The 21,130-nt window shown below is 31.7% G+C and overlaps 1 protein-coding gene across 1 annotated transcript in view; it reads left to right on the top strand.

Moving 5' to 3' along the window:
- Window positions 1-21,130, top strand: part of LRRIQ3 (leucine rich repeats and IQ motif containing 3) — a 134,123-nt gene that overhangs the window by 66,131 nt on the left and 46,862 nt on the right. The window contains exon 5 of the mRNA XM_033115872.1: window positions 18,852-18,978. Coding sequence (XP_032971763.1) covers window positions 18,852-18,978 — 127 coding nt within the window. The remainder of the gene's footprint in view (window positions 1-18,851; window positions 18,979-21,130) is intronic.

Genomic DNA, 21,130 nt, shown 5'->3' with positions numbered 1-21,130 from the left:
CCTTATGCTTCCAGCAGGGGGAAGGAAAAAGGAACCATTTTGAAATATACCAGTCCCACCTTTTTTGTAGTTTCACTTCCCATGGTTTCAGATGCCTGCAATCAACCATGGTTCAGAAATATGAAATGGAAAATTCCAGAACTAATTTACAAGTTTCAATTGCATGTTGTTCTGAATAGTGTGATGAAATCTCTCGCTTTCCCATTCCATCCCACCTGGGATGTGAATCATCCCTTTGTCCGTATCTACACTGCTATCCACCCACTTAGTCACTTAGTAGCCATCTTGGTTATCAGATCAATTATCAGAGAGAGAAAGAGAGCATTCACATAACTTTTATTATAGTATATTATAATTTTCTATTTTATTATTGGTTGTTGTTAATCTGTTACTGTGCCTATTTTATCAATTAAACTTTATCGTAGGTATATATGTATAAGAAAAAACATAGTACAGTCGTCCATGAGCAATTGGTATCCATGAGCAATTGATTCCAGGACTTCCCAAATATACCAAAATCTGAGGATGCTCAAGTCCCTTATATAAAATGGCTTAGTTTTTCATATAACTTACACACCCCCTCCTGTATACTTTAAATCATCTCTAGATTACTTATAATACCTAATGCAATGCAAATGCTATGTAAATAGTTGTTATACTGTATTGTTTAGAGAATAATGACAAGAATAAAGAGTCTGTACATGTTCAGTGCATAGTACATATCAGCAATAGCCTAACTTTTTGTCTGAATATTTTTGATCTGCAGCTGGGCATCTACATATGTGAGGGCTGACTAGTAGTTTCACACGGATTTTCAACTGCCTGCGGGGTTGGTGTCCCTAACCCTTGCATAGTTCAAGGGTCAACTGTAATTGAAAATGAAAACACAATTTACTAAAATTTGTGGCAGGGATGCAGTGAAATTAGTAATTAGAGGGACATTTATAGCATATATTAGAAAAGAACAAGGATGTAAAAGCAATCATCTAAGTTTCCACTATAGAAAAGTAGAAAAATAAGAGCAAATTAAATCTGAAGCAGAAGAAAAGAAATGGTAAAAATTAGAGCAGGAATCAATGAAATTGAATATATCACTACTCATCCAAACTTAATTCCAGTTGGAATATTAGGGTATGTCCAGTCTTCCTCACGTAAACAAGAGGTAACACTTCATGGTCTAGCAACCTGTAAATTAAAGTATAAAGCTTTCCCTCTACACACCCAGTATAATAGGTGGCATAGAAACAGAACAATCATAATAAAAACTTTGGAAAAGGGGAGTAGGAAATATAGCTGTCATTGCCTGCATAGCTGTTACCAAATTCATCTTATAGGAATAGTGCATACTTCCTTCTTTCACATTCGAATGTGATAACATTCGAGTTATCACATCTTGAAAATCTCCTGGATCTTCCCTTTGAAAAGGTTTTATCTGTCCATTATTATTTATGGCCACATATGAAATAGACTTTAGAGTGTTTGTCATTCTTGACTGTCGCACAGTTTCATAGCCTTAATAGAATTCGGGGACTGTAGGTTGCTTTAGAGATTGAAGAACTACAGACAGTTTCAAGTCAGATTTTAATTTGTTTGTCTAAACATTTCCTTCAAAAACTTAGTAGTCTGCTGAGTTACCTGATTTCACTAGGTTCTATGTTTAAGTAACTGCAAAGATCAAGTCTAGACATAGTTTATAGTTCTGAAGATTCCGTTCTTTTACTTACTGGCTTTTATGTTCTACCCATTTTCCTCTCTTTCAAATTAATAATATCTACAATGGTTGAACTTTATTATTATTTTTAATTAAAGTTTAGTGGGGTGACAATTGTTCCATAGTAAAGTTCCATAGATTTCAGGTGTATAATTGTGTAATACATCATCTTTAACTCACATTGTGTGTTCACCACCCAGAGTGGGTTCTCTCCATCACCATATATTTGATGCCCTTTATTCTCATCTACTTTCTGAAGCAATGGGTTTGGAGGGAAGGCAAAATTCTTAATCTTGTCTGCCTACAGACATTTATAGTTTAGAATATCAATATTGTTTCCATTTTGAAGTCTCCTATTGAAACTGCCTCAATTTAAGGAAGAAAGCTGATAACATTTTTATCCATCTAAGTCTCTAATTACTAGATTCTCAGTAAACTTAAATTGCAGATTCCAGATGAGATTACCTGCCTTATCAAAGTTGTATTCTATTTTCATCTCTGATTTTATGCTGGCTAGCTATAGCCAGATTTATTTTTTCTCATAAGACTGAAAGCAATAGGTGACATCTAATACTTAAATTCAGAATTTGTTATACAGTTTTCTCTAACACCATAGCCTCAGTCATTATGTAGACTGGCTTTCAAAGTGAAAATGTCTGAAGGCCATGATTACAAGGGACATCAGCTATTTAGCCTGTGATATCTTGAGTCCTTGCCACTTGTCATCCAATATCTGTACTAAGACAGTGCTGTATATTATACATTGTTTTTATTTGTAGCATCCCACTGCCAGCTACCATTCTCGTGTAGGTTTAAATGAGAATCAGCTTTGAGTACTAGAGATTCAAAATGATGCTAACTTATGGTAAATGTTTGTTCTCTCATGTAAAACTCCAGAAGAAAACAGTCTAGGAGGATGGCAGTATTCCATGAAGTACTTAGTGACTCGGACTCCTTTTACCTTATGCTCTTCTGTGCATGACTTCCTTTCAAAGAGCACTTCAGGATCCCAAATGGCTGTCTGTGCTCAGCCATGACATATATTCTCCAGCCATCAAGGAAAAGGAAGGAAGAGAGGACACTTGTAGATGTTTTTTAAGAGTAAATTTCATAAATGATGCCTCACAATATATATGTTTGGCTATGGTTCAGTCACTTTTTCACATTCAGCTGCAAGGAAAACTGAAATATATAGTTTTTTTTTTCTTTCCGTGTGTGTGTGTGTGTGTGTGTGTGTGTGTGTGTGTGTGTGTGTTTGTGTGTGTCTGTGTTCAATAAAATGCCCAGACAAAAGTCAGGGATTCTATTATGAAAGTGAAGGAGAACCAGTATTGGGGAACAAACACCAGTCTTTGTAGTACCCAGCAGATTTAAGTCTTAAATCTGATTTATTTTATGTTGATTTTTATAATTTAAAGTGTTAACGTTATTACATGGCCTTTCTTTTTCCTACCACTACCATGAATAGTCTATATATTGTACATTACATCTTGAAATTTGAGGCAGTAACTAATCTATATTCTGGGAAATATGAGCCTAATAATTGTCCGTACTTTTTAAAAAATAAACAGGTGAATACTAATAGCATTTTATCTGTTGTTTTTTAAAAAATGTTTTTGTCAGTTTCTGTTCCTTTTCTAAGTAATCTAGCTTGAAACTTGATTCATTATGACTCCATAGATGCCACTAAATAATTTATATTTAGGATTCAGTAAGATACAGAACATATTAGAATTCTATTAATAAGGTCAAATGAAAGTCCAGGAAGTATTATAGTTAATGTTGAATGTGTTGTTTTATACATTTTAATTATTTTCTGCTTCAGTTTTTTCAAATGCTAAAAAAATAATTTTGTATGTTTATTTGGCTTCTTGTTTACATTGTTGAATTATCATGAAGAATACTAAAAACTGATAATAGATTTTTGAAAACTTAAATTCTAAAACACCTGAAAAGTTTTAATGATTTTCTCAGGTCTCTATTATACTAATTATGTTTGGTACTTCATATTTTTGACATTTCATTATAACTCTGACAAGCACTACTGAAATTGTATTGTCAGCTCTACAGTATTTTTTATAACATCTCTACTGAGATATAATTTGCATAACACAAAGTTAATCTATTTTAAGTATACAATTCAATGGTTTTTAGTATATTCACAAACTTTTACAGCCATTACCACTATCTAATTCCAGAACATTTTTATCACCCAAAAAGAAATCCTATACCTATTAACAATAATCCCTATCGGTCCTGGCAACCATTAATCTATATTCTATCTTTATGAATTTGCCTCTTCAGGGCATTTAATATAAATGGAATAATAAAATGTGTGGTATTTTGAATCTGGCTTCTATAATTTAGCATAATGTTTTCAAGATTCATTCATGCTGTAACATGAGTCAGTACTTAATTTTTTTGGTTGGAAAATATTTAATTGTATGTACCAATTTGTTTAATCCATTCATTAGTAGGGTTGCTTTCAATGTATGGCTATTATTAATTAAGCTGCTATTAACATCTATGTACATATATTTGTGTGGACATATTTCTCAGTTTTCTCGGGTGTATACCTACTAGTAGAATTACTTGATGACATCTTAATTCTACGATTAACTTTTTGAGGAACTGCCAAATGTTTTCTGTAGCAGCTGCACGATTTTGCATTTATATCATCAATATATAAAAATTCTAATTTCTCCAAATGCTCACCAGTACTTGTTATTGTCTATCTTTTTTATTATAGCCATCCTAGTGGATATGAAGTAGTACTTTATTATGCTTTTGATTTGAATTTCCCTAGTGACTAATGGTGTTGAGAATCTTACCATGTATTCATTGGCCATTTGTACATTTTCTTTGGAGAACTATGTATTCAAATCCTTTGGTCATTTTATAATAGATTCTCTTTTTATTGTTGAACTGCAAACATTCCTCATATGTTTTCGATAGAAGAGTCTTATCACATATATGGTTTGAAAATATTTTTCCCATTATTCAGATGTTCTTCACTTTTTTTTGATGGCTCAGGTGCATTTTATTAGTTTTCTCACTTAATGTTATTCTTTAAAGCACAGAATTACTTAATTTTCATGAAATCCAATTAATCTGGGTTTTTTTTTTTTGGTCACATATTTTTCATGTCACATCTGAGAATCTGTTGTCTAAACAAACAGCTCAAAGATTTATTTCTGTGTTTTTTGTTTTTTTCTGAGAATTTTATAATTTTGAGTCTTAAATTTAGGCCTTTGATTTCTTTTGAGCTAATTTTGTATAGTATAAGGTTTGAACATCATTCTTTTATATGTGGATAACCAGTAGTTCAGTAACATTTTTTGGAAAAAAAAAATAAATAAAACCTCATCTTTCTCCTATTGAATTATCTTGATACCCTTGTCTGAACCCATTTGACCATATTTATTTCTGGGCTCTAATTTCTATTCTATTGTTCTATATGTCTACCCTTACCCTTTAACATTTTGGCGCTGTAGAATTTTTGTTATTTAAATAATATAGTAATGAAGAAAAAAGCCCAATGTCTTAAAAATCTTCATAGTATAGTTTGATTATTGTGTTATGCTTATGACTTAAATCTATTCTAAAATTTGTATTTTATATCACTACAATTCAAATTAAAAAATTAACATGCAAACTCCTCTCCCATGTGCAAATGATTTTTATTTACCTCCAAAGTTTTGAAAACTTTGCAACTTTAATATTGATGATTAAATAGAAAATTTGTTGTGGAGAGAAATTTTCTGAGAGTTGAAAAATGGAAAGAATATTCAAAGTCCTTAGACGCAATTGATGATTTTCCGATATAGAACACTGATTTATCTTACTGATAGACCATATTTCATAGTGCAAATTTCATAGCTTTTATAATCACACAATCAGCTTTACCTGTATCCTTTAAAGGCATTATATATATACACATATATATTATATATATGTATATATATATATATATACACATCTAAGTAGGTATCAGTATAGATTTTTTTTTTATGAGTGTTAAAACTTTGTTTTAAATTTTAAGGTCTATGCTCTAACTTTAGTGCTTTTTTCACCTCAGCATATTATGGGAAAATCAAAAGAGTGGAATCTTTTGCTCTTTAGGAATTTCTTGCTTAGATGAAGTAATAGAATAATGACTAATATTTCTATATAATTAAGCACCACATGTGTAGTGGAACATGCAAACAAATTGAATGTCAAGAAAGAAAAGATCAAGGGTAAAATTAAAACAACAACAACAACAACAACAAACAACTACATGAACAAAGCTGTGGAGGTGAGAATTAGTTTGGCACATGTGTAAATGGAAAGAAAATTATCCTAACTATATTAAGGGATTTATGGGAGGAATTGTGGAAACTGAAGTTGGATAGGGCTGTTAATAGACATATTAATAGTCACTTGAGTTCTTAAAATGATTATTTGGCAAAAAAAAAAGTCTAAAAAATGTCTCTTTATACATTTTAATACCATAGGTGCAGTTATACCTATGAAATTACTTACAATTAACAAATTATATTTGTTATTCAAACTTTTGTATAGGACAGTGGACAACCAAATGTTAGGCTGGTTATTTAATTATTTTATTTATGAAATCTTATACCCATCAGCCTAAAGTTTTCTAGGTAATGAAATGTCATGGACAAATGACAAGAGAGTGTAGTAGTTTTCTGGAGTCTAGATGAAAGTGCATAATAGAGGCTGTATATTTCAGTAATTTCTGAGCCTTTTGTAATTGTGTTTCAGTACCTTTTCACTGTTTTTTGCTCATTATTCTGTTCTAAACAGTATATTTAAGCTGGTTCAGTCTCTTCACCTTTCTCTTCAGTCCCCTTGTTCATTCTTACCTGTTTGCCTCACGTTATAATATTATCTCCTTTTTTAACATATGCCTAATTCATGTTCCCAGTTTCTTCAAGATGCTTTCCAAAGAGCTCAACCTTCTGATAACATCTACAGTTTTCAAAATATCAAATTGAAACTTTAACATACATTTTATCTTGAGATTCATACTAAAGAAAATATTAACTAAAGCCAAATTGGTTAGGCTGAGAAGATTTTGGACTTGGCCACAGAGCAATACAGGAAACGGGCTTTTTGTAGTGTTAGGAATTAGCAAAGGATGGTCAGTCTTGTAAGTAGCTTCATATCCCATAAGTGTGGTAAGCTGCATTCTCTCTCTGTCCATCTGGCAAACACCAGTTGACCGTTTATATAATTTGTACAGTCATTTGTACACATGGGAAGAAAGTATGAAAAGTTGAGCTACATTGAAATTGGGTCAGGCTGAGCTAGGAAGCTGGTATTAATGTGGTCTGTCGTCAGGTATCAAAGCCTAGGCACTATGCTGAAAGACTGTCTTAAGAACAAAACTTACACTGAAGACTGGATTGCTAGAATGGAGGCTTGGGGAATGGCCCAGGGAAGATGTCAAGTTAGAACTGGGAAACATTGCAAAAGCATAACAGAGTGATGAAGGCTCAAGAATGGGATAAAAACATAATTGCCAGGACTATGTGTTAGGCTATAAGCAAAGGTAAATTGTGGACTCTAAGTATTGGTCTGGAGAGGCTTATTGTCTCCTATTTTAGGGCCTAGAATTGGAAGGAGAGGAGTCTGTATGTTGGAGATTTCGTAGTACTGGAGGAGGGAAAGGGTGATTACAGCAATAGAGGTTTATATCTTACCAGCAGCTTTAACTTCAGAAGAGAACCATTGCTGCATATTGTGAGATTCCATTATTAGAATTAAGCTCAGGAAAATGAACTATATTTGATCTTGTGAATCAGTCAGCCTCTTATTTGAGAGCAAAATCTTCTTTTTCATAGATAGGGCTAATATAGTATAACAGCATTGCTGTCCTCACTCCAATTCACCTCCATTCCAGCAGATTTCCTTCTTTATACAATTATGCCATCAAACAGTCTCCATCTCAGAGTAAGCACTGCTTTTGTTTATTCATCTTAAATTAAGTTCTTGGCTCCAAGGCCAAAACCTCCTCCCTGGAATCTGATTTTTACTTCCTCTCGTTAAAGAATGAGATGATTTCCAGAATTATACCTCATTATTTGTTTCCCTCTTCATTTCAATTTGCAGCATTAAATAAAAGGATAAAGTCCTTGATGTGACCCAAAGATTTGTTCTCTTTTAATATGAGATGAAATTAATTTATCTGATTTAATTGGAATATTATTACTAATATTTTTTTGGTACATGTTACTATTTAATTTTATATATATACTACTTCCTTTGAAGGTGACTGTTTTCTGTGAATTTTTTTTTTTTTTTTTTTTTTTTGCTGTAGGAATTTAAGCACTTCATGGCAGGTTGTATTTTATTTGTTTTTGCTACCCTTTACCTAGCACAGTGATATGCTCATAGGAGGCACTCAACAAATATTTACTGATATACTATTTGTTGCACTTAAGGTACGTATAATCCAAACTCTACTTATATTGAGTTACAATTGATAACATATTATCAATTGGAGTTATTTTAGTATATTTTCTGAAAATATTAATCCAGCGTACTACTGTGAAAAGAGTAGCTAACAGAATTCTGCTTATCACTGAGTTTTTTGTGTGTTTTTTTTTTAATGTGGGCAGGAACAATTAAGGTTATCATTGAAAGAAGATAGATTAAAAATAAGGTGCAAGTCAAAAATAAAACATAGAGTGTAAAAGGATCTTACAGCATTATGAGCTATGTAAATAAGGTGGCTTTATAGCACCATGGATAGTGCATTGGACTTCTAGTGATGAGCTATGTCGATAAAACAGAGTTTTTTTGCCAGTCCTATGACATTATAATAAACTCATTATTATAGAAATGCTATAAGCTAATGATATAAAAAGAATACAATATAAAAAGAATAAAAACAAATTATGTAGGTAAATTAATGAATAGTAAGTATTTAATAGGTTATTAAAGAAAATGAAAATATTTTGCTAGATAACCTTAACTTTCATTGAGTGGTTTTTTTTCGTTGGTTTGTTTGTTTTTTGCTATTATGAGAGATAGGATACTTGTATAGTGGCAATTGATCTGCTCACTATGCCAAGTAATTTTTCCCCCCAAATCTTAAAAATGCTGACATAATCTTGAAAATAGTTCAGAGACACCATTAGAGTTTTATACAGGATCAATACTTTCTGAAATTGATGCATAGTCCTTATGTGTGGAATAGTATATATTCACAACTTCTAAATATTTATAGGAAATGCATATACTCATTTCATAAGAAACATCTTAGTGGAGAGTAGAGGTAGAAGAAAATAATGTAAAAAGCATGCCTTACCTTCTTTTAACTTTTGAATTCACTGAAATGTGAAAAACCTATCATTTGCATTTTTAGGTTTCTTCCTATCATATAGAGAGCCATGATTATTAGAATTCATGAGCACCTATGAAAATCTGGAACTCACTTCCACAAGGCAGAATGCAACGTTTGCTGACTATCATTAACTAATGGTACACCTCGAGAGTTTAACAGTATTTTTTTTAATCTTTAAACTTTATTACTGTATTTTTCTTCAGGGTAAAACAAAATTATGGGTCAATTTTCACTGAAGTGGGCTGGATTTATGTATTCACTTCTCATCAGTGTCAAAAGGAATTGTGCACATCATTCCCTGGACAACAGCATGAAAATCCATCCCTGATTGGACAGTAGGGATATCGGCTGTTCACACAAGATAAGTGTAAAGTTGAAAAGAGAAATACACTTAGTAATTCATCCAAGACAGCATATTTTGACAATTTGAAATTTGCATAAAAATGTTCATGCGATTATTTGCTGACTCATACGAGAAAGCTAATATACCATTTTTAAATCCAGTGAAACATACCATCATAAAAATTGCTTTACAAAGATTGCTAATGCAAAACTTTTCAAGCTGTCCATCTTTTTCTAATAAAAAAATAACAAAATCAATAAAATGACCATTCTTTACCATTTATTTAGAATGAATTTTTATTTGTTCAAGGTGAGAGTGGCTATTTCAGTGTATTTCAATATTGGTGTAAGCCTTAAATGATAAAGATTTGTGTTTTATGACTCGTCTAGAAATTTATAGGTCTGAGTTTTCTCAAAACAAATTTAGGCATCATGTCTTGAAAAATATGAACTTTTAAATCATGTGTCTTCTCTGGTCTATTTAAGATAGTTTTAGAGATATTCCATCCAATCCTGGATTTTTGTTGACAGTATTTACCTAGAAAGCCCAGAGAGACTCAGTGAATTGCAGGCCTTTCTTTTTATTTGTTTTTGTTTAATAAAATATAAGGATTCTGACAATAATACTTTAATAACTTAAGAACCTAAAATAAGCCTATTTGTATCGTTGAAAGTTTGTTAACTACTGTTTTGAGTAGTGGTATCCAGGTGCAGGAATATGGACTTCATGCAAGTAATAAGCATTTGGACCATGGCTGAAATATTTCCAATAAGAGCAGTAGAGCTAAGGTTGTTAGGGAAGCTGTACCCGAGTACACTGCAAAGTCACAAAGTACACCGAAGAGCCTGTAGGCGGACTACCAGGGTCAGTAACGTTCACTAGATCTCTCTCTCTCTCTCTCTCTCTCTCTCTATATATATATATATATATATACACATATATATATGTATATATATATATATAATTTATATATAAATATGTAAAATAGAACATATTATATTTATATATAATATATATATGTGTATATATCCTGAGTGTGTATATATATATATATATATACATGTATATAGGCATATATATTACATAATTCATCTACTGTGTAATCCACCTATTAAATAATCCACCTTTTGCTCAAAAGGTGGATTCCAGTAGTTACTGGAATACATGTAGCATTTGGAGAGAAGGATCATAGTTATACTGCATTTGAAATAGTTATTTTAGTCCTTAGTATTGCAATAAAAGCTTATATGAAGCAGCATTCACTAATATTTTGAACTCCCAAAATGAATCTATTACTCTCATTTATACAAGGCTAAAACTTCAATTTTAGAACATAAGTAATGGATATTGAGTCAATTTGATAGTTTATCAATATGTATCTACAAAAGCATATTTAAGTTGGTGCTTTATTTTAGAAATATAAGTGTATATATGACTACTATGTTAATTTATTAAGATGTTTTCTTTATGGTGATCTAACCCCCCTTCTCATATTCTAAACCCTAATTCAAAACATATAAACCATCTAAAATGCTGGATTACCTTAAGGTGTTTAGGATATAGAAGGTCAACCTAAACATCAGGAAAATGTTTGCAGGCCCCATCTGTTGCTCTTCTCCTCTGTTCATAAATGTAGACAGTGTTCAAATATACCTGAAAATATAGACTCTTGAGCTATAGACGTGTATTTTACTGTTAAGAATAAAGGTTTTTTTTTTCCATCTAGAAAATTCTGTTTCATTGCCCTTCCTGAAATTTTACACCACCATAGGACTTGTCTCATTTGGACATTACTTAAGTAGCATTAACTTATATTACTAATGCATACTGCATCTTTTTCATTTCAAAATGGGTAGATTTACTAATTGAAAAATATTATTTTAACCAATTAAGTTAATAAATGAAGTTTAATAAAATACATATATATTTTTTTTATCAGGAAAGTGTTTAGCATTCAGCCTATGCTTTTTACTTGTGTTTTCCTCACTTTCAATGTCTTTATCTTGCTTCTCATGTTTTCCACATCTACATAGAAGATAAATCATTAAATACTTATGAAGTATTCTGAGATTTATAGAATTTAAGTATTCACAAAACAATAAGTTTATACGTATACCCGGCATGGTGCTATGGATATGATTGGCACTTAGTACATATTTGTTGAATAAACTAATCAAATTTCTCAATCTTTTTTTGTTCTTTGTGAGTTGGTACTGTTAGAAAGGTTGAAGAATCCAAAGTGTTGCAGGGGTATCCAGATCAGTAACCCCAATCCTAGTCCTCAGAGTATAATTTCTTCTAGGAGTGAGAAATGTACTTAACTATGATAAAAGGTTGAATGCAACACATGCTTTGACAGTTATAAACAAAATAATATTTACTGTGTGGAGTTATACTCTTTTTAAAATGTGATCTGTAGGTAAACCAGACACAGAATTATTCTCAATTATTATTATATAATGTGTTGGCTATTAGTATAATCAACATATTAGGAAAAATAATATTGTGAATATAATTGTATTGTCATAAAAGTAGTAATGAATCAAATACATTTCTGGAGAAATTTTCAAAGAAACAAACCTGCACACTCTGAAATTTCCTCATGCTCTTTATTTTACCTAATATCTGTTTTTATAATTCATAGCCCAGCATTATATTCTCTTAACTTGAAATTATAACCTACTCTAATATCTCATGGAAGTTTGCAGCATCTCTTTTTACTAGATTTGACAACTGCTATTTCCAAGTATCCACTGTAATATGGAAGACAAAGAGTGGGCCTCAGTATTTACACTTGGCATCTCTAATCTTGCTAAGGATAGACTTCAGACCTTAAGTATTCTTGAACTGAGGGAGCGTGTCTTTCTATGATGCTTTTTTCCCATGTGTTCCTTAATTGGACATTTGCAGCAAAACATAATATTCAACCACCCTTACTTACTTTGGCTAGTTTTTGTATAGAAGAGAAATATATTTTTTTATATATCTATTATGTGTCGCCTGTATTTGTTTATCTGGGTAATTTTTTGTGTGAATTCTTTTCCCCATGTATCAAGAATATTATTGCTTCTAGTCTTCTTTGTTAAGATAAAGATTGAGATCAAATAGTAGTAGCGGTTTTTCAAGTAGCAGTTAAACCTGACAGTTGTTTATAGAAAATATCTTAAAAAGTATCTTTGTCTTATAAAACTTTATTTTACATCATGCACCTTTGTCCGTGATTTTTCCTGTTAACCAGCACTTATTCTTAAAAGCAGAGTTCAAGAGGTACTTGCCATATATGTATCACTACACATTAGCATCCCCTCTGTTGAAGGCTTTACTCGCTAAACTAGTGAGAGGCTGTGTGGCCAAATACTAGAGCTCATAGTTTTCATTCAGACAAAAAAAGGGCAACTCCTCTGGTTTGGGTTATAGCATATTCCTAAAGTTACCCCTTTGACTGTTATGTGAGAAACCTAAGGTCTGGATTACCACTTTTAAAGATGATGTCGTGGTTGGGAAGAGGAAAGGAAACAAAAACAACAACATCAAACAAACAACAAAACCAAAATGGGGTAGGATACCAAGGGTCTGGTGACTTGGCTGTAACTCTAAAGAGGATTTTGGTATAATCCTTGAAATGGAGCCTATGTTATGTAATGAACAATACATAATATAGACACAACAAACACTTGTTCAGGTATAAAATACTATAGATAATATAGGAATAGATAGATAATGTAACACTGAGTCTGTGTTAACAATCTGCTTTGATCAAAGACTTGTAATATCCTTCCAAGTTAAGGCCTCTGGTTTGCATAACACATAATGTGAAAATAAACACAATCTTCAGAACACTAACTAGTTGGGAAACTCAAACAATGAAGGGTAGAAAATTAATCTTGATGTTCAAAGACAGACTTTAGTATAAAATATTTACCCTTGGTCTTAAAAGCAGATATAGAAAAGAAATTGTTACCTCTGTTACCATTTCTCAATTTTTCAATGACAAATTATCATAACTCTTGGGGGAAATAAATATCTAGTAAAATCATCCATCTGATATTTGACAACCAGTTACTTATTATTTAGTTTGTCAATTACAGGGAGCCTCAGAGCTCCTCAGTTAATCTATTCCAATTTTCAGTTAGCACGATGATAATTTTTTTATTTTATTTGGATGAGATTTATTAATATACAGATGCCTCTTCTCCATTATAGACGAGTTTTTCTTAGATTCTCCACTCAATACCATAAAAGGAGAGTTCTTTCATTGCCATTTCGTTCTCTGGCTTATCATAATGTAGAATCAACAAGATAGATAGATAGATGTGCCTGAGTAAAGATATAATTATTCTTACAAGATGGTTATGTTTATGCTTTTGTGTATATTGAACAATGATAAAATAGATGAGACTCTAAAAATGTCAGAGGTGAAGTTGATATACATGATATAGAGCTTAGAAGAAGGGAGTGGGAGATTTGTACAGAGTTACTGAATGAAAATCTTTGGAGTAGCTATAGAATATAGAAGATTTAAAGGTAAAAGAAAGGAATGTTGGAAAGTATTATTTGGAATAGAGTTCTTTAGAAAATACAAGATAGAGATTTTCTTTTAAAATTATGTCTGGTTTGTTGGACTCTCCAAAAAAAAATTACATTTAGTTTTATATTATATTGAATCAAATTTCCCAAACTTCCACTTTATCCTTCTAGTACTTCTCTTCGATACTATTTGTTCAACATTTAAGAAATAATTATTGAGTATCTGCTGAATGCCAGGGTCCATTCTTGGCACCAAGTAAACAAGGCAAGCAAAATCCTTTTCCTCATGGACTAGATTACAAATAATAATAAAAACAAAACAACAACAAAAGAAAAACAAGTGTAACCCAAATAAACCAACAAAGTTTTGATAAATGTTATGAATGAAATAAAAACAATGCTGAAATAGAGAATAGTAGGAGGAAGCCTATTTTTGATGATTGTGACAGAATGTTTTTCTGCAGAGATAATATGGAAAGTTAAGACCTGAAGGATAAGAAGCTAGCCAAGCAGAGTTTGGGAAGGCGAGTGTTCTAGGCAGAGGGAAGGGTTTGCACAAGGACCTGAGGAATATGGTAGCTTCTTGTATTTGAGTTGGGTTCAAGGGTTTCAGTGAAATCCAGTGTGGCAGGAATATAATGAACAAAGTCAAGTAGCATGAGGTGGACTTGGCTATGTGGTCAAAGGTCATATTTCGCTGGGTTTTTGTGATTCATAGTAAAGACTGAGCATCTTGGACAGCCAATAGGGGTTTTAAAGCTAAAGAGAAAATGATCAGATTTATCTTTCAACAAATGTAAATGTCTTGTAAGAGCCAGGGTGAAGGCAGAGACTAATAGGAGACTATTTGTGTTTGGAAGCGATGATAATAGCTTAGACAAGAGAAGTAAAGTAAAAATGGAGAGAAGTGTACAGATCTGAGATGCATTTAGGAGCTAGAATTGCCAAGATTTGTTGATGGTTTAGATGGAGGGTTTCAGAAAAAGGATAAAATAGAGAACAAATTCAACATTTTTATGGTTTGAACAAGAGAATAATTTCACAAGATGAGTAAGATGGAAGTTGGAGGCGGTGAGAAGCCTGAATCTCTTTGTTACCTCATTTCTATTCTGAGTTTAGTCATGGCTTTCTTATATAGAGGTTACTTTAAAAATTGTTCAGTATGTAGGCTGCTGTCTTTTCATGTTCCAGGTTATTGATAATCATTTGAAAATGGGTTGCCCTGATCTGATACAGTGTTTTAGCTATAGTTCAGATCAGAAACGAATATGGTAAAACTCATTTCCCACATTCTAGATGAAATGCTTAATACAGCATAGCATGAGGTCATCACACAATGAACATTTAATTAATTTACTCTTAACTGAAATATCTTAGTCTCTTATCACTCAGGTTTTTAAATTACATTGTGTATTGCAGTGATTTAATGAATTTTGCCCACTGCAATATTTATTCCTGTTAAACTTCATTTGTTTAATTTGATCTATTACTCCAGTCTATTGATAATATTTTAAATTTCTCTCTGGTGTTAACTGATTTTGTTCTTTTAGTACCTCATATGAAAATTTGATAAGCATTGTCTTTATATTTTTATTCAAATCATTCATATAAATATCGATCAGGATAGAGCTAAGAACAAGGCCGCATATTATGATATTAGAGATCTCCCTTCAGGTTGGCATCATTTTATTAATCCTTACTCATTTCCATGTGATGACTCAACACCTCTAATCTCCACTTAATCATATTGTCTTTTCATAAAGAGTAAAAGCATTTATCAAATATTGCTGAAATGCAGGTTTATCCTATCAAGGATATTTGAATATGAATTAATTTTGAGCCTGTTAAACAATGGAATTATGTCTGATGTAATTGGCGTGTTGTCAGCTTATACTGCTCTTTGGTGATGATCTCTTTCCTAGATGCTAACATCCTTAAAATATGTCCTAAAATTATTGAGGACCAGTGTTAGATTTAAGGCACTATAATTAATATACTTTCTGATATTGAAAACAAGATATTTATTAGGTTATTCCCAGGCTTCTGATAACTTTTCCTTCTCCGTGATTTCAAAGATCAGTCAAAAAGTGGGCATATCCTTCCTTTTCCTTCTTTCAGTATATATAACAGAAAAGCCCATTTTCTGTACCTTGGCAGCCTGTGTAAGCCTTCATTTAGGGCTTTAGATGCTGATCATCTTCTTATAGATTTGTTTCACTGTCACATATGCATGCTTTGTTATGAATTCTTCTTTTATAAAAGCCAAGGAAGGGAAATTTATTTTAAATTATGACAAATGGTGACATGTAGATATATGAAAAATGGTAAGTGGGAGAACTACATAATATCTCTTTTTGAAAGCAACTAACTAGTTACTTATTTAATTTCAGGACTTTTAAAGTTCATGATTTTATAAATTAGCTTTATTAATGACAGAGATTGGATACTCAGATTTGACAGGTAGACGCAAACTTTTTATTTTTAGTTTTCTTATTCTATCAGGGGAAGGTAAAGGAATAAGTACTAGTAAAAACAGAATTGTTAAACATATCCTTACATTCCACTTTAATTATTTTCTCATGGGTAGACTATAAGTGTGAGATCTAGAAGAAAGAAAGGAATACAATTTGAGCTGATTCTTAACATATGATGAATTGCATTGTTGGGATGGAGAGATGGAAATAGATTACCAAAATAGACCAAATTCATAGAAGTACGAAGATAGAAGAATGATGATGTAATTTGAAGTGTTAAGGTGGTGCAAGTTGAAGAGGACTGATGGGCAAATTTGAGGTTGAAAAAGCATTTGGAATTGATTGTTACACATTTGGTTACATTTGGTTACATAAACAGTTGTCTACATTTTTTGTCATACTTTATTTAATAGAAATAATTGAACCCAGATGAAAATAGAAGCAACATTGCCTAAAGTCACATTTTGATAATGTGTTGATATTGTGTAGGATTATTATAATTTTTCTTGGCAACCTTAAGAAAAATTTCTAACTGTAAGGAGAATATGTAAGAGAATGAGTACCTGCTTATTTGTTTTTCTGGCAAAAAGTAGTCTTTTGTTCACGTAAATACTTAAAAGAAATTGTGTTGTGTAAGAATTGATTAGTAAGAGTTTTTCATGAAGAATAAAAGCAGATTTATTCCAGGACCAGTTAGTACCTGTCATGAGCATTAAAAAATTCTTGCACAGTGAATCACTGCACAGAGACAAATTGTTTTCAATAAATAAATTAGCAAGCATCACATGTAAAATTTAAGAGATGGAAACTCAAAGATATTTAATTAATTATATTTCTATTGTGTGGGATTTTGAGCAGAAAATTGTGAATACAGGGCACCAAGACACATACATCCAAATGTCTCTGCTAAATAGTAGAATAAAGGATATTTGTCTAAGTGGACAGCTCAAGGTAGGGGAAATATGACAATGAGTTCTCTATTTCAAAATTTTATCAGATATCAGGTATCAGAGAGTTTATGTGAATTTCCTTTCCTTGGATGAAATAGTGCTATTCACCGAAACTAGAAGTAAGTATTAATAGGTTTGAAGGAATGATATGAGTTCATTTCTCTTGACCATGTGATGTCTGTGCGATTTTTCCAGGGTGAAAGAGCATAGTTGTTATGAGTATTACATAAATTAATATCTGTACAGAACTTTAAAACAATGGCAAATGATAAGCACTCTTCAAGTATTCCATAAACAAATATACAAAAACAAACATCTCAGAAAGGAGTTATATCTGAAGATACATGTATTTGTGAGTCTTCAGAATTTAGACCAGTAGTTCTCATCAAGGAAGCATAATACATGAGAAGGTTTTTCAAAATACAAATATACATCCCCACCCAAGATTCTGATTTTTTTTTTCAGAGCAGTGGCAGACTGTTGATTGCCTACCGATATCTGTCTTATTCTTCTTTCTTGATAACAGAGCCCCGATTTTATTCCAGGCAGCAAAGTACCCAGCACAAAAGGCTGCATTTCTCACCTTATCCTTTGTAGCTATGGGTGGCCAATGAGATAAAAAAAAACAGACGTTATTGGAAAGACCTCTGGGATAGTTTCTTAAGATACGTGTACTGTGCCCTTTTCCCATTTTACACTTTCCTCCATCTTGCTGACTGAAATACACACGTAGTGTTTGGAGCTCTAGCAGCTATCTTGATTCATGAGTAAGCCTTTAGTATAGAAGACATGTAGATGCAGTAGGATCGAGATAACTTTTGAAAGAGCCTGGGTTCCCGATGACCTGGTAGATCCTGTGTACCAGTCCTAGATGGACTTTGAAGAGAAAGAGAGATGCCACAGTATTAATATTAAAACATTCCCAACCAGTTTACAGACATTGTATAGTTTACGTCTGACAGCACCCCCATTCTCAATGAAGCTGCTTCAATATTCTACTTGTTATTCCTTCCACACATATCTTATTCCATTTGTACATTTAAGACTTGTGATAATTCTTGTCCCATTTTCCTTTCTTCCTATGTTACTACCTTTTAGTGTTTTGCAAAATAATTCTGTCCCTTCTTTCTTACTCTGTATCTTCCTTTACACTTTCTGGGCAACACTAAACACTTCTCTGTTAATTCCTTATTTCTCCTCCCCATTCATTCCTTTAGTCCTGGCACCCTCCTGACAGGTTCCCCTTTGCTTAATGTCTCGGAGAGCATTGTCCAAAGTATATCATTAAATTAATAGAAGAACAATTTATCAAAATTATACACAGTGGATCTCTTTTCATCTTTTCTTAAATCTGCCTATCTCACAGGTTTTAGTGTTTTTTCTTTAAATGAAAATCAATCATGTGTAATACATGTGAGACTTCTTTGAGAATTCTAAAGCATATATAAGAGATATTATCATTGGTGACATTGCTTTTATTTTGTTTTCACAGAATATGAATTCTCCTGTTGGTTTAGAAAATTCTAGTGAACAGAAAAAACATGTTTCCTCTATTTTATATGAATTACAAACAAAAGATACTGGCATAAAATCAAAACAATCAAGACATCTCATTCAAGGTTAGTTATATGAATTTTTAAATTGTAATTAGTGAATAGATTTTGGTAAAAAGTAACTACATTCAGTAGAAATTGGACATGTTAATTTTGAACTACAAATATAAGACTCCATGAAATATATGTTGAGCATTCTAGATAAAATATCCATATCTCATTCAACATTTTATAAATACACATATTCACAAAGTTATTTCATAGGTATCAAGGATCTAATTTTTTATAGAGGTTGGTAATTAGGACAAATATATGTTAGCAACTTTGTTACTAAAACGTTATGTCAGCATGGTACCTTTTCCAGCAATCTGTCTAGTATGTGATCGATTAAATTATTTCAATAAACAATGATATGAAATTTCCTTTAGGCTTTGAACATAATTATTTTTGCTACATAAAAATACACTTCATTTTATTAACAAAATTTTGGTTATCAAATGTGTACTTGTTTTTATTTTGTTTTTGCATAACTTTTTCTGATAAAATTATATTATGAGATGATATTTTTTTCCTTACCTCTGTTGTTCACAGAAGAATCACAAAATCATTTTTGTAAAAACATTTCAAGTTTTCATAAATTTTATCAAGAGTTTCTCTTACACCTTTCTTGAATTATTGCAATAAGAACATTTAACATGAGACCTACCCTCTTAAAAAAATTTTAAGTGTATAATACAGTATTGTTACCTATAGGCACAATGTTGTACAGCACATACCTAGAATTTTTCCATCTTGTATAAATGAAAAGTTATACCCATTGAACAGTGATTCCCCATTTTTCCTCCCTCTAGCCTTTTAATTCTTAAGTATTCAAATCTTTCTCTTTTTAAAAACTCCTGGTGGTGTCTTTATCACTGCTGACTTTTTTCTTTGTGTATAAACTGATCTAACTCTGCCAGATCCTCATCTGTCAGTGGCTTTGTTTTTTATTTCATCATTTTTCCATTAGTTTCATGAACTAGATATTTCACAAAGCTCTGCATCTTTTATTTAAAAGCAATTTTATTTTTATCTAGCTATTCAACTCCTAGGCTTATAAACTAAAATAGAAGGAAAAGTAGTAGCGCCATGCTCCATACCCCCAACTCATTCTTCCTGCTACTCCAAGGAGGTATCATTTAATCATTGTAGCTGACTCTTCTGTTTACTTTTATGTTTCCAAATAGCATGTTTATTTTGCTAAAATTTCTTTTCAATTTTAGATATTATCTACAAATTTCCACTGTGAAATATAGAGATTTAATTCTCTTATAAATCCTTCCTAATGTACTTATATAGCCCCTCTTCTATTATCCCAGTAGAATTATAATATCACTATTTGGAGGTTAACTAATACTTAATGTTTTAATTACTATGACTATGTAAATACTACTCACAGCTGAGCCACACAAGATATTAGAAAATATGTTTGCTTTCATATACTACTATATTTTTGAAAACATGCTTGAAAATCTCGTACCATTCAAACCACTACTATCCCCAAACATATATTTATTTATATATACGTATGTACATATGTATGTACATACATATATATGAATATGCATATATATGTATATGCATATGTATGTGTGTATATATATACACATATGTATATACATATATACACATACACATATGTATGTACATATATATATATACACATACACACATATATATCCCCCCCAAGATATTTCTGCTTGAGCCCTTCATTTTGCTGATTTATTCATGACTACTTCTCTAAATCTGCTGTTAACAGCTACAATTTCTTTAACTGTGATCTTGAGAATTCTTTTGTTTCTATTCAGTAATGAGACCCTTATTTCCAGGATTCTGTATCTTGTTTTTTCTTGGTTTATTTTCTTATTTTAGTGCAGTTTTCTTCATTAGTTTACTGAGAAATTATACTTGGGAGGTTAATTGTTTAAAACCTTGAAAGCCTAAACATGTCTTTATGCTACATTTAATATTTGGATGATGATTTTACTGTGTAGAACTTCTTTCAGAATTTTTTCAGAATTGCTTTATTGTCTTTTAGCTTTTAGTGTTACCTTTGAGAACTCCATTGCCTTTTAGTTCTTAGTTGATGTATATGAACTTCTGTTTATTTTTTTTTTCACATGAAACTGGAAACATCTAGCATTTTCTCTTTTATAGCAGGTGTTCTGCAATTTCACAG

The sequence above is a fragment of the Rhinolophus ferrumequinum genome, chromosome 9, assembly GCF_004115265.2.
Source record: "Rhinolophus ferrumequinum isolate MPI-CBG mRhiFer1 chromosome 9, mRhiFer1_v1.p, whole genome shotgun sequence".
NCBI classification, from domain to species: Eukaryota; Metazoa; Chordata; class Mammalia; order Chiroptera; family Rhinolophidae; genus Rhinolophus; species Rhinolophus ferrumequinum.
The sequence above is the reverse complement of the archived record's forward strand: the minus strand, read 5'-3'. Positions and strand labels throughout refer to the sequence as shown.